The sequence below is a fragment of the Podospora pseudopauciseta genome (genome assembly GCF_035222475.1).
Source record: "Podospora pseudopauciseta strain CBS 411.78 chromosome 5 map unlocalized CBS411.78m_5, whole genome shotgun sequence".
Lineage (NCBI taxonomy): Eukaryota > Fungi > Ascomycota > Sordariomycetes > Sordariales > Podosporaceae > Podospora > Podospora pseudopauciseta.
This window is the reverse complement of record NW_026946665.1, coordinates 176,255-197,204: the sequence shown is the minus strand read 5'-3', so window position 1 is coordinate 197,204 and position 20,950 is coordinate 176,255. Positions and strand designations below refer to the sequence as shown.

Sequence of the window (20,950 nt, the reverse complement as noted above, 5' to 3'; positions counted from 1 at the left end):
TCAAAACCTTGATGCTCAACGCTGTGATCGATTGTGGTCTTATATCGCAATTTGCATCACTGATCCCGTTCATGGCCCCCAAAGCACACGAACTCTCAGCCCTAACCCTGCGTTTGGCACCGCCCCGTCTCAGACCTCGCAATCTGCCACCCTGTCGGAAATCTTAGTGTAATCCCTGCAGAAAGTCAAAACCCCTGTTCCTTGCCCCTTGTGCTTCCCCACCTTTCCTTTCCGAGACTGTGTGCGACACAGTGCCTGTTTGACCCCGCACCTGCAGACGGGAGCTGCGAGCTCAGCTGTTTGTTGAACTTGATGACGACGCGATCCCAGCTTCCATCATCGACTGCGTGGGCAACACCACCCATCTGTCAGGCGCATCGTCTCGCCTTTTCTCTACCCGCCGACTCTAGATTTCATCATGCCGCCTAGTACACACACCTTGACTCGTCCCTTTCATCTCTTGGCGCATCTGCTATCACGCGCCGCCAGGGCCGCTTGGTACCCCATCCACGGCATCTGGTACTTTTTACGACACCCAGAATTCTACCCCATCTTCGTCGGCCGGCTGCTCCCTCTCTCTATCATATCATTCCTCGTCTACTTTATCTTGTTTACCTTCACTTTTATTCCCCAATTTTTGCTTCTCTACATCTTCCAAGGACGCGCCGGCGCGTTGATAAACACAACCGTCCTCGTGCTGGGAGAGGGTCTGGTGCTGATACAGGCGCTGTTCGAAGGCCTCTTTGTCGACGAATGTCGCGTGGATATTTTCGATGTGAGAGGAGCTGTTTCGTCATTTCCTTGTTTTTTGCGACCACCCTACTGATGTTTTCTTGTTGCTTAGGCCACCTTGATTAACCATGGCTTCGTCGACCTCATTGCGCCGCAACGCGTCCTCTTCGTCGATGCCCCGAACTCGGTCAAGATGCTAGGCAAACCCACAAGCCGCGCCGAATACTCGCCGTTCAGCTGGACCCAAATCTTCGAGCTTGTCGCCTGCCTTCCCCTCAACCTTATTCCCTACATTGGCACACCCGCCTTCATCATGATAACCGGGTCGCGTGTGGGAAAACTCTCGCACTACCGATGGTACAAGCTGCGTGGAATTGACAAGAAGACCATGAAGAGAGATTTGCATTTCAAGAGCTGGGATTACCTGTGGTTTGGCACAGTGGCTATGGTTCTGCAGCTAATCCCGGTGCTGAGCTTCTTTTTTTTGCTGACCACCACTTCGGCGGCAGCAATGTGGGCGGCCAAGATTGAAGAGTTGTCTCGTGTGCGGGTGGGTAGGCCAGTCACTGCGCAGGACCGAGTTGAACAGGAAACAGACGACCCGGTGTACCACGATGACCCTGTCTAGATCACCTCAGAGCGAACAATTGATACCCAAATATCTACACTAATTGCTTACCTACTGACAGTAATTGGTGAACCGACGTCGGGCCGACTTCATCTCGGACTTGCAAGAAGTGGCGCACCGGTGTAAGCTGGACGGCTATTTGAGTTTCAGCTGTGCTTGCTCAAGCTCACCGAGGGATCCATCAGCGGAGCACCATCACCTGGACAACCAAAGCTCAACGTCGACATATTAAAAAAACAACGATCGATCGATTGCCAAAAGAGTGACTACTAGAATCATTGCATCTCCCCCATACACAACGAAATCCCAGCACCTACACCTCCAATCCCAGCATGTACATGTGTCCCCCTTTCAGCCCGGCATTTTCTTTCCGCTGTGCGCTCGTCTCCCATATACCAGCACAATCATTTAGCAGATCCCCCACTTCTCCAAGAAGCCATTGAGCTTGCTGAAGCAGCCAGCGCAGCCGCACAGCTGAACCAAATGTTAGCAACCTCGTCTGATAGAGGAAAGAAATGACAAACCTGGTCCTTCTTGGCGCACTTGAGGATAGCCTTGTAGTCATCATCGTCAATGGCGTTGGCGACGCAGACGGCCGAGCTGATGACGCTGATGCAGTTCAGGACCTTGCAGGAGGCCGGAGGGGCGAAGGCGAAGACTGGCGGGCGCCGTGTTAGCAGGCTGCAAGTGAGCGTGAGAGAGAAAGGAGTGCAAAGGGGGGGCTGACTGACCTTCGGCTTCGTTGAAGGCGGCACGGGGAGTCATGTCCCTGGCCATGGGGGTGAACTCGGCCTCGGCCTCGGGCTCGGCAAAGGGAGCGGCGAGGGCGGGGGTGAGGAGCAGGGCAATGACGGGGAGGAAGTTGGCCTTCATTTTGAAAGATTTTTGCAAAAAGAGCTGGGTGCTGGTTTGTTGGAGGTGGTGTCGAGTGCTGGCTGGGGACTGCTGCTGCTGCTGAGGATGGGAATAGACTGGAAAGAGAGGGAGATTCAGGGGGTTATATACTTTTCTTTGGGACGGTTAAAGAGGCCAGAGATGTCCTCGCTTGTAATTCCTCTTGTCGTAACGGACGCTGGCAACCGGTCAAGATCGTCAGACTTGAAGCGGAGAAAGCCCACATCTCGCGATGGAGATATTGCCTCTCGCTTCTTTCGTTTCATCGAATGCAAAGATAGAGTGTTTACCACTGAACAGGGATAAGGTTGAGTCTCGGCAATATCTCATGATGTTGGCAGAGCAGTGCTGCTCATGTCTCTGATGTCCACTAGCTGAGGGGTTGAGGCAGGATGGCCGAAGCCTTACACATTTCAGCACTCTCAAGACGTGGAACAAGACATCAGCCGCAATGAAAACGTGCATACTAAGACTGCAGATGATGTGGGCAATATATGACTTGCCGTGTGAGAAGCGGGTACAGCAGAATGGTTCTTGACTACTTCATTTTTGGTCTCGTTTTGGACACGGACCTCAACTCGACTATTTGTGATAGTTTTGCTCTTTACATACCCATCACCATGGCCCTGTGTCCATATCACGTTGGTCGAATAGACATTAACAGAGTTGATAAACTGTTGTAAATATAGGGCAAGAGATGACCACATTGTCCACCACAAGTCACTGATCACATCATAAAGTTCAAAGGCCAGGAGTCTAGAACAAGATTGGGCAAGGTAGGCGAGACTCGAAGTCAAATGTTGCAATAGCCGATCAGGATTGTAACTTATCCATGCTCTCAACCCGAGACACTCTTTGTCACCTGGAGCTAAGAGGAACCATTCCGGAGATGTTATAGACCCTTGATTGAGTGCCGAGAAGAAGCGAGTTCGTTTAGCGAGCCGTTGGGACGGGATCTTTGGGAGCTTTTTACACATCGTAACCATCGAACGGGCCTCGCCGTATTTACTTCGCTTGCCCACATCGGGCAAACACCCCGGGGTCGGAAACGTTACATTGCACGGCAAAGAGAGCACTTTACGCTTGGTAGTCGTGTATGTTGGGTATGATAGAGACGAAGATTGGATAAGTGAATAGGTATCTGCCTAGGTCGGTAGTGGCAGTCTCTATTGAGATCGCCAATCTGATTGTAGCTCGAATGAACAGGAGCTAGTCACGACGCATTTTGGAAGTATGACCGAAGAATTTCCCCGTGGGTATACGAACAAGACCATTTTCGTTACTGCAGACACTTGATTGGGTTTCAGTGAATCACAATCACTTTATCGTGCAGTGGTTAGGCGAGGCCGCAGAGCAGAGGTCATTGGACGTGTTTAGCCAAAACGGCCCTGCATTGGACCAAGCTCCATCAGATGGCAGGGCATGCTGGCACACGAGTGAAGCCAATCCGAATCTTACACCCGACTTCATTTCATAACCAGTTGACTACCAAGTAAAGACATGAAGTCACACATCTTCATCGGCTAGGTACTTATCTATGTGCATCTGATCCAAAATATCAGTCAAGTACCTCCCTTCATTATGCCCGGGGTGTTGAAGGCGATTGCAGACAACAAAGTCGGCATAAGAAGCTGCCAGTCCGAGTCTTATGACGCTTGACTCGCTATGACTATGGTGAGGTATCCAAGATCTGCACACAAAGACGGTTCGCATTCCTTTTTCTTTTGCAACTTGGAAATCCTGAGCTTTGCAAGACACAACCATTACCTCATGAGCCTCCTGGGACCTCGCCACCCGCTGCCAGCGCATGGTCGTATATCCTTTTTTTAAATCAAAACCTGGTTTTGGCCAGATAGCATTGAAATCTTTGAAATTCGCCCTTGCCGCACAGTCGTACATCCAACGCCAGCTTTCATCGCTGAGGGCAATTATATCGATCGTATTGCTCAGCGACTGAACAACAGCGTCGAAATCTTTGGCGTCGCTATAGACTTGGAGGCATTACATCGCATCCACGGCCTTGTCTCGGCATTCGATTGCTTACTCCAGACTCATGTCGACATCTGCTTCGGCAAGAAGGTCTGACGCTCTCAAATATTTTGCCGTCCATTATTCTTGTCACGTTGCTGCTCAATACCATGGGGCTATCTTATCAAGGGATTTCATGTTCATCAACGATTGGCCTTTGTCAATTACCTATAGACGATCGGCATACGAGTCAGGTAGTGTTCTGACAGCATGTGTCACATAGGGATAATTCCTATGTTTTCCAAGAACATGATCTGGTTTACTCATAATAAGGTAGCGGACTGGCAAGCCATGACTCCCATCCTTGTATCTCTCTACGTGGTGGCATAATTCAGGACCTATTTTAACGCTGTGTTTTGAATCTTTCATCAATCCCACCCCCCAACTGTTTTAGTTTGGACATTTTTCGATATCAAGTATCACTAGGTCCGATTTACGAGTGTGATGCCTCACGATGATCTCATCGCATAGCTTCATCCTCAGTGTATGTCCGGGGAAGCCGGTTCATCAGTCTCATGTGATCTCAAGCCCATGCAGCTTCCAAAACCTGCTGCGATTTCCGAAGTGCTTGGTTATATCCGAGAGCTTACCCTCATTGCTGCGCCTCCAACATAGCTCACCGAGAGAAGCCTGACCTACCAAAAATGAGGCTCATTCGCTACCGGTTTCATGGGACCTGTGTTTGAAGTTGGGACGGATCCACATCCATGTCATATACTCTAATGCGTGGCAGGCAACAAAATTCAACGACAGTTTTTACGTAAAACAACTGATATGGAGGATTGAGGTTTCAGGCTGTCCTTGTCTGGTACTCTCAATCTTAAGTAACTGGGATTCCTGTTTGAACCGTCTCTCCCTCGTGTGGAAAGGGGGTGGGATGGCTTGATCAGTCCACACCTTTAAAGTAGGTACAAAAGATCAGCGCTACGAACTTTTGAGCAGTGTTTCTAACATGCAGTACTGCTGTATCTATCACTTCTTGCTCGATCATAGGCGGGGCCAAATCGTTTCGGACGCATGGCCAACAGAGCTATCCATCATCCGGCAACAGGCTTGAAATCCTCCAAAGACAATGCCTCCATCACGATTCTTCTTGAAACAGACAATCCATCGCCAGTGATCGTCACTATAACAAAGCTCGATGCCTGGTTCCGGGGCTGCCGGCTACCCTTGCAATACCACAAGTGCGATGTTGTGACCCCAAAGTATATGTTGTCATCCCCGTTAAAGACCAACCCAACAGTCTTCATCGCAGACGCATGACCCAATCCTTTGACTTCAAGTTCGGTGAGAATTCCTTCAATCATGGCAAAACAATGCAACAGCCACAAGGGGTAAGGATCTGTTCCCTTACCTTCCATAGCCTCGGACTCGAGCCATCAACCTCGTCCTCATTCATGCCATGAAAAGAACAAAAGTATAAGTACACCACCCTCCCCTGAGTTTAGTCTCCTGTCCATAACACAACAATTCAACACCACCTCACCACCTCACCGACATCCCAAACCCAGCCCTCTACGGAAATGAACAAGTTCACCCTCCTCCTCCTTGCCACCGCCGCTGCCCTCACCAGCGCGCAATGCCCCCCCAACGCCCGCCTCTGCGGAAGCGACATCCTCCCCGGCGGAAGCCTTGCTTGTAAGTTCTTGTTTTTTCCCAATGCACTTGCATTAACTCAGCTGACACTGGTACCCAACCAAACAGGCGTCGGCAGTGAAACCGAGCTTGCGGTGATCACCCCGGCCGGCAACTCGCCCGCCAACTGCATCTTCCCTACCAATGAGGACGGCGTCCCCCAGGCGCGCGGGGCTTGCTGCTGTGCCGATGAGAGGTGCTTCGCCAATGGGCTTGCTGCTATTTGTGATTAGAAGGGTTTGTGTTGGGAGTTCTTTGGGAAGAGTAGGATTCGGTGGGTGATGAGATAGTAGGGAGCTTTTCTTTTGTTTTTTGTGATTTGGTCGGGGTGTTTGTGGTGATGCGGCTGGCTGGATTCAGGGGTTCAGAGGGAGGGTAGAAGTGGATGGGGTTTTGTTAGAAAAACCAAGGTAGAAAAGACATCGCTGTCGCCAAAGCTTTATGTTTGCCGAGTATGGGTACTAACGTACATTATAAGCGAGCGACCAATATAAGCGAGCGACCACTTTTTTCACGCAACGCCTAACCTCCCCCTCAAAACCTTATTTTCTTAACAATCCAAAATGCCATCTACTTCAAAGGAAGCCTATATAATCTTAGCCCTTGAGGCTCTTTAAAATGATAAAAATCTAAGTGTATTAGCGGCAGCCAAGATATATAACGTCGATCGCAGTACGCTTAGATACCGACGCGCCGGCCGGCTTGCACGACGCGATACTACGCCTAAATCGAAGAAGCTTACTTAATCCGAAGAGGATACTATTGTTTAATATATTATTAAGCTATATGCGCGAGCTTTTCTATTAAGATTGCGTAGTATAGAAGATATAGTTAATTAATTATTACGCGTACGCGACGCGCCTCCTATTAGTAAGCTTTAGGTATATAACTTTATTAAATGCTAGCTATAGTTCCGTATACGTTTTACGCGTAAATACGATTATTAAAGGGCTAAATGCGAGGATTTAAAGGTTATTAGCGAGTAGTTTACGCTCGTACGGAATACTAAGGTTAAATATAGTATTATAAATAACGATATTTATAATTTCGACGAGATTAGGTTTATAATAAGTATTATTTTCGCAGGTATAGTAGTTACGACCTCGGACGGCTTTAATAAAGCAAAACTGGTTTAGCTTAATAACCGCGAATAAGTAACAGTAATTTAGGAAGTTAATACCTTCGGTTAGGCTATCCTTCCTTTTATTATTTTAGCCGCGTAGTATTATTTTATTAATTAGTATACCAAATATAATTTACCGTTTATTTAATATATTATAACTACCGATAATAATTAAATTATTAATCCGGTAAGCCTAAATTAAATTAAGTACTTCGATTATTATATAGCGCCCTAGATAAAAGGTAAATATTAATTATTAATCCTCGACGGCTACGAAAGCTATTACTTAACCGAATTCGAGCGCTATTATTAATAAAATAATATTATTATACTCTATATACCTTTATACTCCTCTTACTTCCTTTAACTATTCGATATTAATTACTTTAAACTGCTAAAACAGGTATACGGTCGCTAGATTAAAGACTTAATACGTATATATATTAATTATATAAGTAAGTTTAAATTCCTTTATACTTTCCGCGAGGCCTTCTTTACTTCTATAATAGAAAGGAATATATAAAGTAGCTTTACGGGTACTAGCCTTATATTATATAATTTAAAGAAAGTATTTTTTAAACTAAATATAAAGCTTTATACGCTAATACTTTTAAATTTACGGCCGGGTACGGTACTCCTTTAAATCTCCTAAATACTATATAACCTTCGAGAAGCTAACTTATAGTTAACGCTTATTAAGATTTATATTACTAACTATTAAAATAGCTCCCCGACTTTAATATTAGCTACGGTAGACTAGCTTACTAAAGGTATAACGGCTATAATATACTAGGTAGCTCTCCTTCGTATAGAAGTCTCTTTACTCCGTAAGGCTAATAAGGTACTAAGTAAGCGCCGGAAAGCTAAAAAAACACGTATGAGGCTTAGAGGGTCACTTACTATACAAAAGGTATAGGATCTACTGGATTAAAAGGCCGTAGATAGGGAGGGAGTATAAAAAACGCAGCCGGATAGTAGTAATGTAGGGGGGGCTCGTACGAAGGTTCAGTGCTGTGGTGTATGCGGTAAGCCTGGGCATAATGCGCGCACTTGCCAGGAGACTGCAGAAGCATCTGATTTAGCTGTTTCTGATGTAATTATGGTTGCTTCCTAGTATTGTTGTGTAGTAATTGAGGATAATGGTATAAAGGTTGTGAAAAAGTGGTCGCTCGCTTATATTGGTCGCTCGCTTATAATGTACGTTACCTGATTGAAGATTCTAAGTAACTACCAGGTAGGTACAAAGGTGGTGCGGGATGACCTAGTCTCGGTCGGAATATTGTCCTGATTTGGTAGCTCGAAGCGGCCTGTATACCTATGTCACGACATTTATTTGTGAAGCCCTTTGCCTCAAGTGCAGAAATCTTCAGCACCTGAATTTAATTCCTTATTTATGCACACCAAGATATCTGCCATCATGAAGCTCTCACCACAGCTAATTCGCACAACCTTCACATCCCGGGGCTTGGCGCGCCCTTTCGTCTTGCTAGCCCATGTTAATCAACGCTCTATTACCCCGCAAACATCCTCCTTTTTCACCCTCCCATCCTCTCGCAGTCACTCGCATCGCCCATCATCATCATCATCATCATCATCATCATCATCATTAACAACAACAACAACAACAACAACAACAACAACAACAACAACAACAACAACAACAACAACAACAACCCACCACTCCACTCACTCCATCCACGCCACAATGCAAATATCCTGCGAATGTACCTCCATCTCCTTCCCCATAACAGGCCCCCTCCTAGACCTCTACCACTGCCACTGCCTAGAATGCCAAAAGCAATCCTCCTCCGCCTTCGGCACCTCAGCCATCTTCCCCTCTTCCTCGTTTACCATCCCGACCGAGATGCAATCCAAACTGTCAAAGTGGACACGCCCAACCAAAAAAGGCAGAACGATGGACTGTTACTTTTGCAGGGAATGCGGGTGCCGGATCTACCACCATATCCGTGAAGCTGATGGGACGCTCAGGGGTACTGTTTCTGTCAAGGGAGGGGTGATTGAGGGTTTGGAGTGGAAAGGGTCAAAACATATTTACACGAGGAGCGCGGTGGTGGAGATACCTGAGGGTGTTGAGAGGTTTGAGGCGGCGCCGGGGGAGATGGTTGGACGGGGGGTGGAATTAAAGTAGGGAGAAAGATGTATCTTACCTGGACAAACATAAATCATGAGATTAGAAGCTGTGAGGTGGTAGGTACCTAAGCACGTGGCGACCCTGCAAACGAGGAACGGGCCGTCAAGACGACCGCTTGTGGTGATTGTTAGGTCTGGTGTGGCAAGGCCTGGTTTGTAGAATGCTTCTATTTGTCTTTCCGGTACTTTTGTTTGGCCTTGCCATGATGATACAGACAAGCCGCGGGTGCCAGAAGGAGCCTGGACAAGACTGGCATGACAGAAAGGTCAACAAAGGACAGTAAGTGTTTCAAGTAGCTGCTGATTCTCTTACTGGTCATCGGGACTGAGTGTATGGCGAGGTTTCTTGTGTCTGTGATTGGGAACCGCAAACTGGTCCTCGGCACCGAGTGGTTCTCCCGTACCCACGGGGCTGGGTCAACACAAGGCCTGGACGGAGCGATTGCTAGAGGTGGCTGGAGCCATATACATATGGCCTGCGCCTGACGCTGAAAGCAAAATCAGTGCCGGCCCGCTGCGGAGGCACGGCGCAAACAAGCAATGCCACCAACGGCCCGCTGGCAAATGCGCCAAACGCTTGCGCTAACCTACCCCTGACGAACACTGTGTAACCTCCAAAGCGGGACCCTAACAGACAACCCCTGAGTTTCCCGCAAAGCACCCCCTGCTCCAGATAATGCTGTGTTCAAGTGCTCAAACACGCCTTCCCTAAATACCCTCATATAATGGCAACGTAACCGCGAGCAACATCGTGATGTGATGGAGATCAGCGAACCCACTTTGCAACCATAGACCCCGGGGCAGGTGAGTGGCCCCAGTGTCACATGGCGTCGCCAAAGTCTCTTATGCGAGAGAGATCCCCTCCCTCCTCTTTCCCCACGCGACTCTTTCACCCATCTCTGTCACGGCAGACAATACAATGTTGCTCCTTACCATCCTGGGCGCGGTTCTACCCGCTGCCGTAACGGCGATGGAGTTCTTCACCCCGCCAGCCTTTGGAACCAGGGGCGACTTCAGCAAGAACCCCACCTATGTCGAGTTGTCCACGGTTGATCTCCATTGGAGCGCTCCTCCCAAGGGCTTGCCCTATTCCGTGACGTTGTTCCAGATGAACGGAACCGAGACCATGGGACAGTTGGAGCATGTCACCCGTATGCGCACCTCCTACCTGACCTTGGCTTACCTGTCATGGCCATGCTAACAGAACTGCGTCCACAGGCAGTGTCGTGGGAATGACGGGATGGCGGTGGATTGTCGCGACGACAAAGGACCTGGACGTATCCAACATGTTCATGCTGATCATCTTCGAGGAGGGCACAAGCAATAATCTCGCCATGAGCCACTACTTCAACATTTCGAGACGCGGTGAAGGAGTATCCAACTTTCAGCAGCCGTCCGAGACAACCACGAAGCTCCCGACCGAAACCACGGTTATCCTCAGCCCCGGGCTGTCGACGACCACAGCAACAAGCGACGGGCCTGGAGCAACCTCTGATGCCGGTGGCACAACCAAAGATGAGTTCCCCAATCAGCAACCTGCGGGAGCCAGCCCAACTGGTCTGTCCACCAGTGCTGGCATCGGTATCGGAGTTGGAGCAACAGCTGTTCTCGCCATTGGTATTGCCATTGGTGCGTACTTTCTCGGTCGACGGCGAGGAGGCGCAAACGCGCAGGCTCAAAATGCCGAGGTGGCTGGGCCGATTGCTGGAAGTCCAGGTCAGGGCAGCGGCACACTTCACAGCGGTGCATCGACGCAGGCCGTTTCGCCAGGAGCCTATCACCATGCCGGACAGTATCCAGTCGAAGCCGATTATTACAGTCCAAAGGTCGAGATGGATAACCGTCAATATATTCCAAACACACATGTTCATGAGGCGTTTACCAACGAGAATCGAATCGAGCTGCCAGCCCAGGGTCAACAGCACACCGAGCTGAGCAACAGGCCATGACGGGGTGATTCGGAGGGTGGTGAGAAGTGTGCGATGGAGCTTTTGTACATATTGTTGAGATTAATCTAGGTGGACATAGCCGCGCGAATTGATACCCGAGGGAGTTGGGGAGTTGCTGGTTGGTAATCAATTCACTCCCATCGTTATACCTTTTGGAGTTGAGCTGCAGATTCATGTTTAGTGAACGTCTCCGGGAATATTGTGCTTTAAACGTGGCGCTTTGCGTCATCACGGCAACGGAGATACGACAAATGTCTCCGAAAGACGTTGGCGCTCCGCCGTAGCCGGTCCGGACCCCGCACCTCCAAGCATTCACACATCACCAACGGGGAGACTGTCGCACTCGGCCCTCTCGGACTCTAAGCCGTTTACGTTCAGGTGTGACCTCGGCTTATAAAAGAAGACTGGCCACCCCTCACAGACGTCTGCCCCATCACTTCTCTTGCCTTGTCTCTCTTCTGGTCTCTTGTCTTTCAACACCGAGTATCGTATCCAAGATGGTAACCATTACCCCCACAAGCTCCCTAGCCGGAGACGTTCTCCTCTTTGAGGTGCCAGCGCCACGGGACGAGAAATGGATCGCTCAACTCCAGGAACGATACCCCGGGCTGGAGATTCGGTGGCACACGTCTGAGTTGACCATGATGCCAAAGCCCCTACCGGATGAGGTGTACGACGGAGTTACTTTGTTGGTCGGGTTCATGCCTCACCCAGCCGAAAAGCTGCCCAAAGTCAGATATGTCCAGCTCATGTCTGCCGGAGCCGACAGGTGGATCACCAACGACCTCTACAAAAACCCCAATGTCACCTTCTGCACCGCAAATGGGACCCACGCGTACGTGTTTGGTTGAAGGGTGGGTGGAACCGTTTGGAATGACTGAACTAACAATGATTCCAGGCCCCAAATCGCAGAATGGGTCATTGGCACCTGGCTCATGGCAAACCACCAATTCCTCAGCTACGCCGAGCAACAAAAGAAGGCTACCTGGAACCGTCAGCCATCCCTCCACATTGAAGACTCGCCCGGCCTACGGATGGGAATCCTGGGGTACGGTGCCATTGGCAGGCACTGCGCGCGGCTAGGCCAGGCTCTCGGAATGGAAGTCTACGCCTACACCCGCAGCGAAAAAGCCACGCCCGAGGCAAGAAAGGATGACAGCTACGTTGTCCCCGGAACAGGAGACCCCGCCGGTCTGATCCCGGCCAAATGGTATCACGGCTCCTCCAAGGAGTCAATCAACGAGTTCCTCGCCCAGGACCTTGATCTGCTGGTCATCAGCCTGCCTCTCACAGACGCGACCAAGTACATCATCAGCAAAGAACAGTTTGATATTTTGGCCAAGAAGAAGACGTTTGTGTCAAATATTGCCCGGGGTCAGCATATCAACACGGATGATTTGATTGAAGCCTTAAAGGAAGGGAAGATCAGGGGTGCGGCACTAGATGTGGCGGACCCTGAGCCGCTTACAGACGGCCACCCGCTTTGGAGCGCGCCCAATGTGTTTATCACGCCTCATGTCAGCTGGCAGACACCCCATCTGTTCCAGCGCATCCAGGCGGTTGTTGAGAGGAACTTGGAGGGGTTGAGCGGGCAGAAACCGACGTTGATCAATGTCATGAACAAAACGCACGGGTATTGATAGATTCTTTTTGTCCGGCTCCAAGTCTGTTATTAGAGTAGAATATTAACTTTGTGTGTGAAGGGTCAGCCTTTCACTCATGTGCTTCTTTGCTTCTCTGACCGCTGCCTCTACATCAAACCCCCAGCAGTGCTCTTGTCTTTGCTCAATGTCCGCCTTCATTTTCTCAAAACTGTTCGGCTCCAGAAAGTCTGGAATCCGCCACTGGTAAAGATCAGCTGCTCTTCGGCTACTCTTGACAAGCCACTGATCTCGCTCACGCCTTTGACAATCGAAAGCGGCGAACACATCTTCCAAAGTCTCGACCGTCAATGACTGATGGGCGATAGATTCTTCGAATAATGCCCCTAACACGGCAATGTCCTCCATGCAGAATCCTGCTCCAGAACCATGGTGAGGTGTCGATGCATGGGCAGCATCTCCAATGACCATGATCCTGCCGAAATAAAACTTGGAGAGCGGTCGATCAGCAACATCATACAATCCCCACTGCCCAAGACGTCAGTTTTCACCAGGGCATGCAATGTTGCGTCAATGCTAGCCTACCTTGTCCATCCTTTCCTTCGTCATCTCCAGTAACCGCCGCACAGAGCCACTGAACCCAGCCTGCTCAAAGTCCCTCAGTGCATCCGCCTTTGTAGCCGGCAGAGTCAGGCTGGCTGGCCCCTCTTGAGGCCACATCTGGCCATCTTCATCCGTAACAAACGCCACCAAGTTCAAGAACTGTTCGCTCTGTCTGTGAACCGGAAACGTCAGCAGATGCCTATTCAGGCCCATCTATTCATCCGTCAGCATTTTCCACAGCATCACCAATGCCAAAACATAAAAAGCCATACCCACAAACTCGACACTCCAGCCCTATCATCCCCCACCGCCTCAACCGCCTTCCCCCACGGCACCAAACACCGATAAGCATACTTCCCACTGTACCCACACTTCCCCCTCTCCCTCCCGTCCCCCAACATCCCCATCAACACCTCTCTCACCTTGGACTTGACCCCATCACACCCCACCACCCCATCCGCCCCCGCATCGGTCCCATCCGCAAACACAATCCTCATCTTCCCATCAAGACATACCACATCAACAACCCTCTTCCCAAACATTATCCTCTCCTTATCCGCCAACCCCCCCAAAACATCCAACCACTGCCCCCTATGAACAGCCGCATGCCCCCTGCCATTCCCAGCGGTAATCACAAACTCCGGCTCCAGTGTTTCACCTCTTCCCTGTTTAGTTCCATCAAGAAACTCAATCCATACCCTCTCGTCAACTCCCTTGCCCTCCTGAACAAGCAACTCTTTTCCTTGATGGGAGGGGGTGCCAACAAAGGTGGCTGTTTTGTTGAATATCTCTACTAGTCTCGGATCGATGTATTCCAAGGCCCGGACGGCGTTGGGACCAAAGCCGAGACCTGCGCCGAGCTCAGTCAAAGAGGCGGATTGCTCGTAGATTGTATGGGGGATGGCGAGGGCCGAGAGGCGAATGGAGAGTGTGAGGGAGGTTATGCCTGCTCCGATGAGGGCTAGGTGGGGGAGGGGTGGTGATGACATTTTGGGTTGGGTGGATGGGTGGGAAATAGTGAGATGGTGAAAGAAGGAGGTGGGGTGGGGGGCTGATATACCCGGTGGGTCGGGGTAGGTAGCTTTCAAACTGCCGAGTAAGACGAGCAAGACATTGGGTGTGTAGGTGCCCGGATTCTAAAGTCCGAGTAGGGAGGGGTTGCGCGTAGCATGATGATTACAACATTCCTTTATTTTACACATCCCCTAAACAAATCTCCCCCATCACCCTACTATCCCTCTTCTCCAACCACCTCTTATACCCCTCCACCGGCACCTTTTTCTCCTCATCCTCCCACACCTTGTACCCCACCCTCTCCCAAACCTTCAGCTGCTCCAAAAACCCCCTATTCACCCTCACGCACCCCCTCCGCTTCCTAACCTCCCTCATTACCCCCCTCACCCCCCTCCCATCCCGCCTCATCAAATACCCCGCCACCACCGCCGGACTCCTCGACACCCCTTCATCGCAATGAACGAGCACCTTCCTGCTCCTCCCCATCTCCCTCGCCAGCACATCCTCCTCGTCATCACCGGGTTTAACACCCGCTAATATCTCCTGCACAGAAGGCACCCCGATATGGTCATCGATAAAATCGCAAATGTCTCCTAAACAGCACAAGATGTCTTGGTTGGGGCTGTCGTCGCAGGGGATGAACTGGTAGTGGTTTTCCTTCGGGACGAGCTTGCGGTTGGCGGGGCGGGACCATTCCTCGTGGTGGATGCCGGACAGGGAGACGATGGCGGTGATGCCGTGGGTTATGAGGGTGGGGATGGAGTAAGAGGATTCCAGGTTGCCGAGGTAGAGGTTGGGTTTGATGGGGGTGAGGGAGATGTGGGAGTTGTTGTTTGTGGTGGGTGATTGCGTCATGGTGGGTGAGAAGAAAGGGGGATGGTGTTTTGGGGTTGCCTTTTTGGGTAAGAAGAAAATAGAGGGCCTGAGGGAGAGAATCAAAGTCTGGGCAGGTGGGGGGAAGGAATTGGCAAATGGAGGACAAGATGAATGGAAGGTTTGTGGATCAGGGGACGGTGGTGGGGTTGTTTAGGTGATGACGTAGGGAACATGACGGCGGCACTCTTAGGTGCATCAAAGCTGCGTTTATTTACACTTTCAGGTTTTCTTCCTGCATGTCAAACACTCTGGGAAACAAGGACTACATGGGTTCAAGGGTTCAGGGGTAAAACATTCCAGTCCAATGACTGCGTATCACTCATCAAATAGCCCCCCCTCGCCACCCTTCGCTTGCCCCTTCTCGTCCACTTTGCCTTCCTCACTCACCCCAACTTCCGCGTCCCTCTTGATACCAGCCTTGTAAAATGGACTCAACAACACCTTCTTCCAGTCATGCAACGCGATACTATTCTCCAAGTTCACCTTTACCGCCTCGAAACCCCTCGCCCACATCTCCTTTTCGTACTTAGCTACCGCTTCGACAAGGTTGTTGCTGGAGGACGACAAACAGGTCTGGAACTCGGCCGCATCGGTGATGGCGTTGCCTAGGCCTTGGCCTCGGTCTGAACATGCCAATGTCAGTACAGGATGTGTGTGATAATAAGAGGGTAGGACAACGCACGGAACGTCATGGGGTGCGCTGCATCGCCTGCCAGGGTTACTTTTCCGTTGTGGTTATCCCAGGGCTTGGTGGGCCAGTAGGAGAGCCGGGCGTGCCTTGAGCAATGTTAGTATAGTGTTTCATGGCCAATAGGTAGGTATGCTGCAACTTCGTACCAAGCTCTCGTCCCATTTGGCACGCTCTGGATGGCGTCTTTGAAGGGGGATGCCAGCTTCTCAGCTCGACACTTTAGGTCAGCCAAGATGGCATCGCTGCCGGCTTCCCTCAGCCCAGTCTCTTCTTGTGACTCCCAGCTGACGAGGATCATGTAAGTGCAGTCCGTTGGTGTTCGGTTGTGGACTACTGACTATCAGCTCTCTATCATGACCGCAATGAGAAGGGAACAAACCCCCTATCCAAACAATCATCCCCGCCGGGTCAAACGTAATGATATGTTTAAGGTGCAACTTGGCAAGCTCTCCTGCAATCTCCTTAGGAAACGTCGTCAAAGTAGCCGTCGTGACAATAGGACAGCTAAGCAACGCTGCCTCGTGGGGCGACCTCCGGAAGAGAAACTCTCGAGTGGGACTGTGAGCTCCCTCCGCACCGATGAGCAAAGTGCCAGTTTCAGATGTCCCATCTTCGAAGGCTATCGTCATACTGATATCCGTGACAGACACGCTGGAAAGCCTTTTGCCATAGCGCACATCAATTCCAGTCTTGAGAAGTTCCAACCAAGGCCTGCGCCGGATCCGCATGCTGTATGGTGCGGGGAGGCTGTTCATCATCTCGCCAGTGTGGCCGTTGAAGATGTTGAGCTTCTCATCCACCGACGGCTCATAGTTCGGATCTGTCTGTGTTGACTTGACCAGGTCGTGTAGGTTTGGGGGGAGACATTCTTCGAGCCGGGACTGGGCCCAGTAGATGCCAAAGTTCCAGTCGCGGTGGCGGGACGTGGGCGAGGTGTCTTGCTCGAAGACTGTGGCTGGGATGCCGGCCTGTTTTGATGCTTAATGAGTGGGTGATTTTACTGGGCCTTGTTCTCCGGGCATCCAGTACCTTCTTGAGAACCTGGGCAATGAGCAAGCCCGATGATCCTGTTTGACGAATTAGCATCTCATATTGCATAGCTCTCAGACCAAACAAGAGTGTTCAGGTACCTGCTCCGACGATCAAAACCCTGTCTTGTGATGTGGCCATGTTCAGCTGGGCTTTGGGTATCCGGGAATATGAAGTTTGAGCCTGTGTCAATGAGAAGAAAAGAAAGAAAATTTCTCAGTCAACGCTCTTCAGAGAAGGCTATGCGGGGTAATAAGAACTTGTGTCAGCTTAGCTTCATGACTTGTCCAATCACATACACGCAGTAGCTGGTATTGCTGCATAATATCAGACGCCACGCTTTGAGGGTCTCGTATGTCTGTTCGAATCTTCAAATCTTTCTCTGACAAGTTGTACGGATCCCGTCCCAGCCTTGTCAATATTCTTATAAAAATCAATGTTCACATTGGACACCACATCTCTCGACAGAAAGTTTAAATGCAGAGTTTACGTCAGGTAACCGTTATGTACCCGACTACCTGAAGCACCACCAAACTCGCTTCTTGGCTTTCTCTTTGGCCATTCCCTTCGAATCATAGTGTACCAGTGCTAACCTTTCTTGTCGGCCAACTACCTCCCAGCCGCTGTCTGCAACTGCACTCGTCCTTTCTTCCCGAGGTTGGTTCACTTGAGGATCTACATTCATCCCCTTGTCAGCTCTGGCAAACATAATTCATAGGAACGGCTCACTGACCAATGTCTTGAACGGCCGGTTTTTCACTGGCCGCCTTGCTGTCAAGACCACTTTCTGCGCCCCTTTCGACCATTGTCACCCCTACCTGCAGCTCAACTTCGAACCACGTATCCCCCACCTTCACGCCAGGTCGCGTTCCTTTCGACAGCCACGAAACTTCAGGGTACTGTTCCAGTGACGGTGCGAAGCCCAGAGAAGTAATCTGGAAGCTTTCGAGATCAGGAACCTTCTCCGGCCCCTCCAATATCCCAAACGCGTCAAGATAGTTACTCCCAAGAATAACCGTAGCCGGGCATTCCTCAACAACAAGAAAGTCCACAAAACAAGTCCGGCCTCTGATAATATATCCAGCCCCTGGATTGCCCCAAGGCGTCCACTCCACCCCCCTGACAACTATCGAGCATTCCGCGGTTGACCCATCAATAAAAACCAAGGTGTAAGCCTCGCCCGGAGGGAGCTCCTCCATGTCCATCCCCCTGAACCTGGCGTAATTCCCAGAGATGATACAACAAGCACTCGCACCATCCAACACAAACGGGACGTCATCACCGGCAAGGTCCCCACCCAGATCATCAAACGCCAGATGCCCAACCGCACTGATAAACACGGTCCTATCCCCCAGCGGGGGCCTGGGCAGAGACATTCGAATCTTGAAGTCAAACTCCGGCGGGGGGTCTGGGGATAGAAGCCTATGCCATTCACGCCAATAGGGGACCGCCTGCAAGTAAAACAAGAGGCTCGTTTGTCCCAGCACGAGGGGGTAAATACTTCCCGGCAAAACATCACACTTCTGGAGCCCTGGTAGGTACCCGTGCTGCTCGTGATCGCGGCGCGTGATGGCTACTTGGACTGTCCCATCCCCCTTGGCGATTGTGCCGTTGAGCAAGCGGACAGGGTGTTTGAATTCTCGCAATTCAATGGGCAGGGAGAGCTGTTCGGCTAGCTCGAGGGATATGATTGAGTTCTCGTTTGCCATGGACGCCAGTGCGGTGATGGGGTGGCCGTTGATTTCGACGTCGATACATAGCAGGGGAGATGGCTCGTTGGGGAGGGGTACTCGCAAGGGACCGGAGGCGTTCTTGCTGGCTGGTTCTTGCGAGGAAAATGGGTTGCTGGGATGCATTGTTGTATATGGCTCTGCAGGAATAATTGAAGGTTTGTTGCGGAAAGCCTACAGTGTTGATGTGATGAGAATTAGAAGATGAGGTGATGCCAAGAACCACGCTCCAACCATTTGCCAGGCAGTGGTCCTCAGACCGCAGGCTAGGCATTTTGCCCAGAGTTGTTGGTGGACTAAACCACATTCCAGGATGAGGCTCCAGGTATTCAAGTGTGGCATAGCTTGTGGTACACAAAGACACACAAGCAGAAAGAAGCCGTGTTCTGATAAAGCATGCATTGTAATTATGTACAAGGCTATGTTTAACATTACATACAATATTACTCGCCATTCTGAAACATCAACAACTCACAGCCCTCCCGGTCCAATAATGAAGGGACCATTATGATGGTATTGTACCCATTGCTCGCATCTCCGCTCAAGTATAGAGGCAGTCAGTCTGGTCCGTCTTGACAACCTGAGAAAGGTCGGATCCGAGGAGACCAGCGCGGGCAATCCAGGCCTGCGTCTTTGTTAGCGCTGGACATTAATCTTCTGATGAAAACCGGCTACTCACATCAAGAACCTTCTCATCCGGATGCTGCTCCCTGCTCAAGATGAACAGGGTGGTAAAGTTGTTGCTCTGCACGAGCGAGAACTCGCCGGTGTAGTCCTGGACGATGTAGTTGGGACCGGGGCAATCAGGAGGTCTCTCGTTGGGGAACTGGACGCGGAACACGCCAGTGGCACCATACTGAGGCTCAGCAGGAGAAGCAGCGCCGACAATGTTGACAGCGCGGGTGCCGGCTTGGCAGCTGTTGTTGACGGCGATGCTGCCGTTGTCGTTCAAGCCGTACTGGGCAAAGATGCACTTGCAGTTGCGGGTGTAGGGAGCGATGGTGCCGGCGACCTGATACCAGCGGCCGAGGTAGCTGGTGACGTTGAAGGCAGGATCCGAGGCGGGATAGTAGCAGCTACCGTCCCAGAGGGCGGGAACAGCGTTGTTGGCCACGGCAGCGGTGGCCGAGAGGAGGGAGAGGATGGCGGAAAAACGCATGTTGGCAGACTGATATCTGTTTGAGAGAAAGGTTTGATGATGGTGGTGAAGTGAGATGTTGAATGTGAAGTGATGAGTAGGTAGGACAAAGCAGCATCAGTTTGTGGCAACCCAACAGCTCTTATAGTTGTGAATGGCTCTTGTTCTCGGCATCTTGCATTTCGATATTGCGAAAAGTCAACAATACCAGCACAGACATTGTACCTAGTGTCGACGTCACACGGCTGGTGACGAGTGTATCCAAAGCCAACAGCATAATTATTACAGTGTAAGTGGTCTTCATAAAGTGCCAAGCCGGCAGATCACCCCCGTTGTAGAACCAGTTGCCGGGTTCTGCTGCATGCGATCTCTCGGCAACTTTGCCGTCTTTTCCTGGGGACATTGCCGATCCGATCGGACTAAGGATCCAGCCGATTGTCAGCGCCCCTGCTATACGTCGTTGGGATCGACGGTTTTGCAGGTACGTCAGCGCCCGAGTCTTCAAAAGAGAGGCAGTGTCCACTCGGTTCCGTACTTGTTGACATTGCAATGCCACATGGGAAGGTGCTTGCTAAAGTTTTGTAATGCTTTGTGTTGGGCGGTAATGGGTTGGGGTTGCAAGCGATATATTGCTGTTTGGTCCCCTCGTGGAATCGATCGATTGTCGCATGATGTCTCCTCGATCTCGGGCATTCTGTCAGGAACCAGCGGCACGGAGGTTCACGATGCAGGGACTTGATAATGTTCCGAACACGAATGTAACTTGCTGGCTATGACATCTGCTGAGTAATATCTTGATCACTTTCAAATCGTGCCTTGCGAGGTCAGCGATTGCATCTTTCCCTTGGAAGCACTGGAAGATGTCTGCTTACCACATTATCAATCATCATAGGCCCTCTCCGGCACGACCGGATCTACCTGCCATGCTTTGGACCGAGGGGTCTCGCTGGATCCATATTTCACTGTCTCGTCAAGTATCCCAGAATAGACTTCGAAAGGCGCGGGAAAAGACAGATGAAATGGCCAATAGTACCATGATCGTGAATAGCAGATGACTAACCTCATGCTCAAACAGTGAAGTGACTTAACTTGCTTTTTGTTTGCTAGATGCTGATCAATACCCTAACC

The 20,950-nt window shown here is 50.6% G+C and overlaps 11 protein-coding genes across 11 annotated transcripts; 5 read left to right on the top strand and 6 right to left on the bottom strand.

Annotated features, from left to right (window-relative positions):
- The first annotated feature begins 57 nt into the window (after positions 1-57).
- QC763_507150 (uncharacterized protein) lies at positions 58-1,442 on the top strand. The gene is made up of 2 exons (XM_062913311.1): positions 58-775; positions 845-1,442. The coding sequence occupies exons 1-2, from the start codon at positions 419-421 to the stop codon at positions 1,358-1,360; spliced, it is 873 nt and encodes a 290-aa protein (XP_062764651.1). The 5' UTR covers positions 58-418; the 3' UTR covers positions 1,361-1,442.
- A 139-nt stretch (positions 1,443-1,581) lies between these two features.
- QC763_507160 (uncharacterized protein) lies at positions 1,582-2,309 on the bottom strand. Its single transcript, XM_062913312.1, has 3 exons — positions 2,092-2,309; positions 1,885-2,018; positions 1,582-1,834 (listed from the first exon to the last, which is right to left on the bottom strand). Exons 1-3 carry the CDS (start codon positions 2,231-2,233, stop codon positions 1,769-1,771), a joined length of 342 nt encoding a protein of 113 aa, XP_062764650.1. The 5' UTR covers positions 2,234-2,309; the 3' UTR covers positions 1,582-1,768.
- A 3,427-nt stretch (positions 2,310-5,736) lies between these two features.
- QC763_507170 (uncharacterized protein) lies at positions 5,737-6,338 on the top strand. Its single transcript, XM_062913313.1, has 2 exons — positions 5,737-5,920; positions 5,987-6,338. The coding sequence occupies exons 1-2, from the start codon at positions 5,806-5,808 to the stop codon at positions 6,148-6,150; spliced, it is 279 nt and encodes a 92-aa protein (XP_062764649.1). The 5' UTR covers positions 5,737-5,805; the 3' UTR covers positions 6,151-6,338.
- Positions 6,339-8,457: 2,119 nt separating this feature from the next.
- On the top strand, positions 8,458-9,189 carry QC763_507180 (uncharacterized protein; the record flags this gene model as incomplete). Its single annotated transcript, XM_062913314.1, has 2 exons — positions 8,458-8,663; positions 8,727-9,189. The coding sequence occupies 2 exons, from the start codon at positions 8,458-8,460 to the stop codon at positions 9,187-9,189; spliced, it is 669 nt and encodes a 222-aa protein (XP_062764648.1).
- Positions 9,190-9,864: 675 nt separating this feature from the next.
- On the top strand, positions 9,865-11,140 carry QC763_507185 (uncharacterized protein; the record flags this gene model as incomplete). The annotated part of the gene is made up of 2 exons (XM_062913315.1): positions 9,865-10,342; positions 10,410-11,140. Exons 1-2 carry the CDS (start codon positions 10,111-10,113, stop codon positions 11,138-11,140), a joined length of 963 nt encoding a protein of 320 aa, XP_062764647.1. The 5' UTR covers positions 9,865-10,110.
- A 497-nt stretch (positions 11,141-11,637) lies between these two features.
- Positions 11,638-12,864, top strand: QC763_507190 (uncharacterized protein; the record flags this gene model as incomplete). Its single annotated transcript, XM_062913316.1, has 2 exons — positions 11,638-11,975; positions 12,039-12,864. The coding sequence occupies 2 exons, from the start codon at positions 11,638-11,640 to the stop codon at positions 12,778-12,780; spliced, it is 1,080 nt and encodes a 359-aa protein (XP_062764646.1). The 3' UTR covers positions 12,781-12,864.
- On the bottom strand, positions 12,780-14,333 carry QC763_507200 (uncharacterized protein; the record flags this gene model as incomplete). Its single annotated transcript, XM_062913317.1, has 3 exons — positions 12,780-13,269; positions 13,327-13,557; positions 13,617-14,333. 3 exons carry the CDS (start codon positions 14,331-14,333, stop codon positions 12,826-12,828), a joined length of 1,392 nt encoding a protein of 463 aa, XP_062764645.1. The 3' UTR covers positions 12,780-12,825.
- Positions 14,334-14,538: 205 nt separating this feature from the next.
- On the bottom strand, positions 14,539-15,213 carry QC763_507205 (uncharacterized protein; the record flags this gene model as incomplete). The annotated part of the gene is made up of 1 exon (XM_062913318.1): positions 14,539-15,213. One exon carries the CDS (start codon positions 15,211-15,213, stop codon positions 14,539-14,541), a length of 675 nt encoding a protein of 224 aa, XP_062764644.1.
- Positions 15,214-15,549: 336 nt separating this feature from the next.
- On the bottom strand, positions 15,550-17,296 carry QC763_507210 (uncharacterized protein; the record flags this gene model as incomplete). Its single annotated transcript, XM_062913319.1, has 6 exons — positions 17,056-17,296; positions 16,955-16,992; positions 16,305-16,893; positions 16,072-16,258; positions 15,917-16,011; positions 15,550-15,857 (listed from the first exon to the last, which is right to left on the bottom strand). Exons 1-6 carry the CDS (start codon positions 17,093-17,095, stop codon positions 15,550-15,552), a joined length of 1,257 nt encoding a protein of 418 aa, XP_062764643.1. The 5' UTR covers positions 17,096-17,296.
- Positions 17,297-17,679: 383 nt separating this feature from the next.
- Positions 17,680-18,810, bottom strand: QC763_507215 (uncharacterized protein; the record flags this gene model as incomplete). The annotated part of the gene is made up of 1 exon (XM_062913320.1): positions 17,680-18,810. The coding sequence occupies one exon, from the start codon at positions 18,808-18,810 to the stop codon at positions 17,680-17,682; it is 1,131 nt and encodes a 376-aa protein (XP_062764642.1).
- A 415-nt stretch (positions 18,811-19,225) lies between these two features.
- QC763_507220 (uncharacterized protein) lies at positions 19,226-20,871 on the bottom strand (the record flags this gene model as incomplete). The annotated part of the gene is made up of 2 exons (XM_062913321.1): positions 19,364-20,871; positions 19,226-19,309 (listed from the first exon to the last, which is right to left on the bottom strand). Exons 1-2 carry the CDS (start codon positions 19,841-19,843, stop codon positions 19,226-19,228), a joined length of 564 nt encoding a protein of 187 aa, XP_062764641.1. The 5' UTR covers positions 19,844-20,871.
- Positions 20,872-20,950: the final 79 nt, after the last annotated feature.

Bases quoted from the DNA above. Each gene is read 5' to 3' on its own strand.
- QC763_507150 (XM_062913311.1), top strand. From the start codon at position 419: ATGCCGCCTAGTACACACACCTTGACTCGTCCCTTTCATCTCTTGGCG. The intron at 776-844 runs GTGAGAGGAGCT...CTTGTTGCTTAG, and splicing joins GTCGCGTGGATATTTTCGAT to GCCACCTTGATTAACCATGG.
- QC763_507160 (XM_062913312.1), bottom strand. From the start codon at position 2,233: ATGAAGGCCAACTTCCTCCCCGTCATTGCCCTGCTCCTCACCCCCGCC. The intron at 2,019-2,091 runs GTCAGTCAGCCC...GGCGCCCGCCAG, and splicing joins CGCCTTCAACGAAGCCGAAG to TCTTCGCCTTCGCCCCTCCG. The intron at 1,835-1,884 runs GTTTGTCATTTC...CATTTGGTTCAG, and splicing joins AGTGCGCCAAGAAGGACCAG to CTGTGCGGCTGCGCTGGCTG.
- QC763_507170 (XM_062913313.1), top strand. From the start codon at position 5,806: ATGAACAAGTTCACCCTCCTCCTCCTTGCCACCGCCGCTGCCCTCACC. The intron at 5,921-5,986 runs GTAAGTTCTTGT...CCAACCAAACAG, and splicing joins CCCCGGCGGAAGCCTTGCTT to GCGTCGGCAGTGAAACCGAG.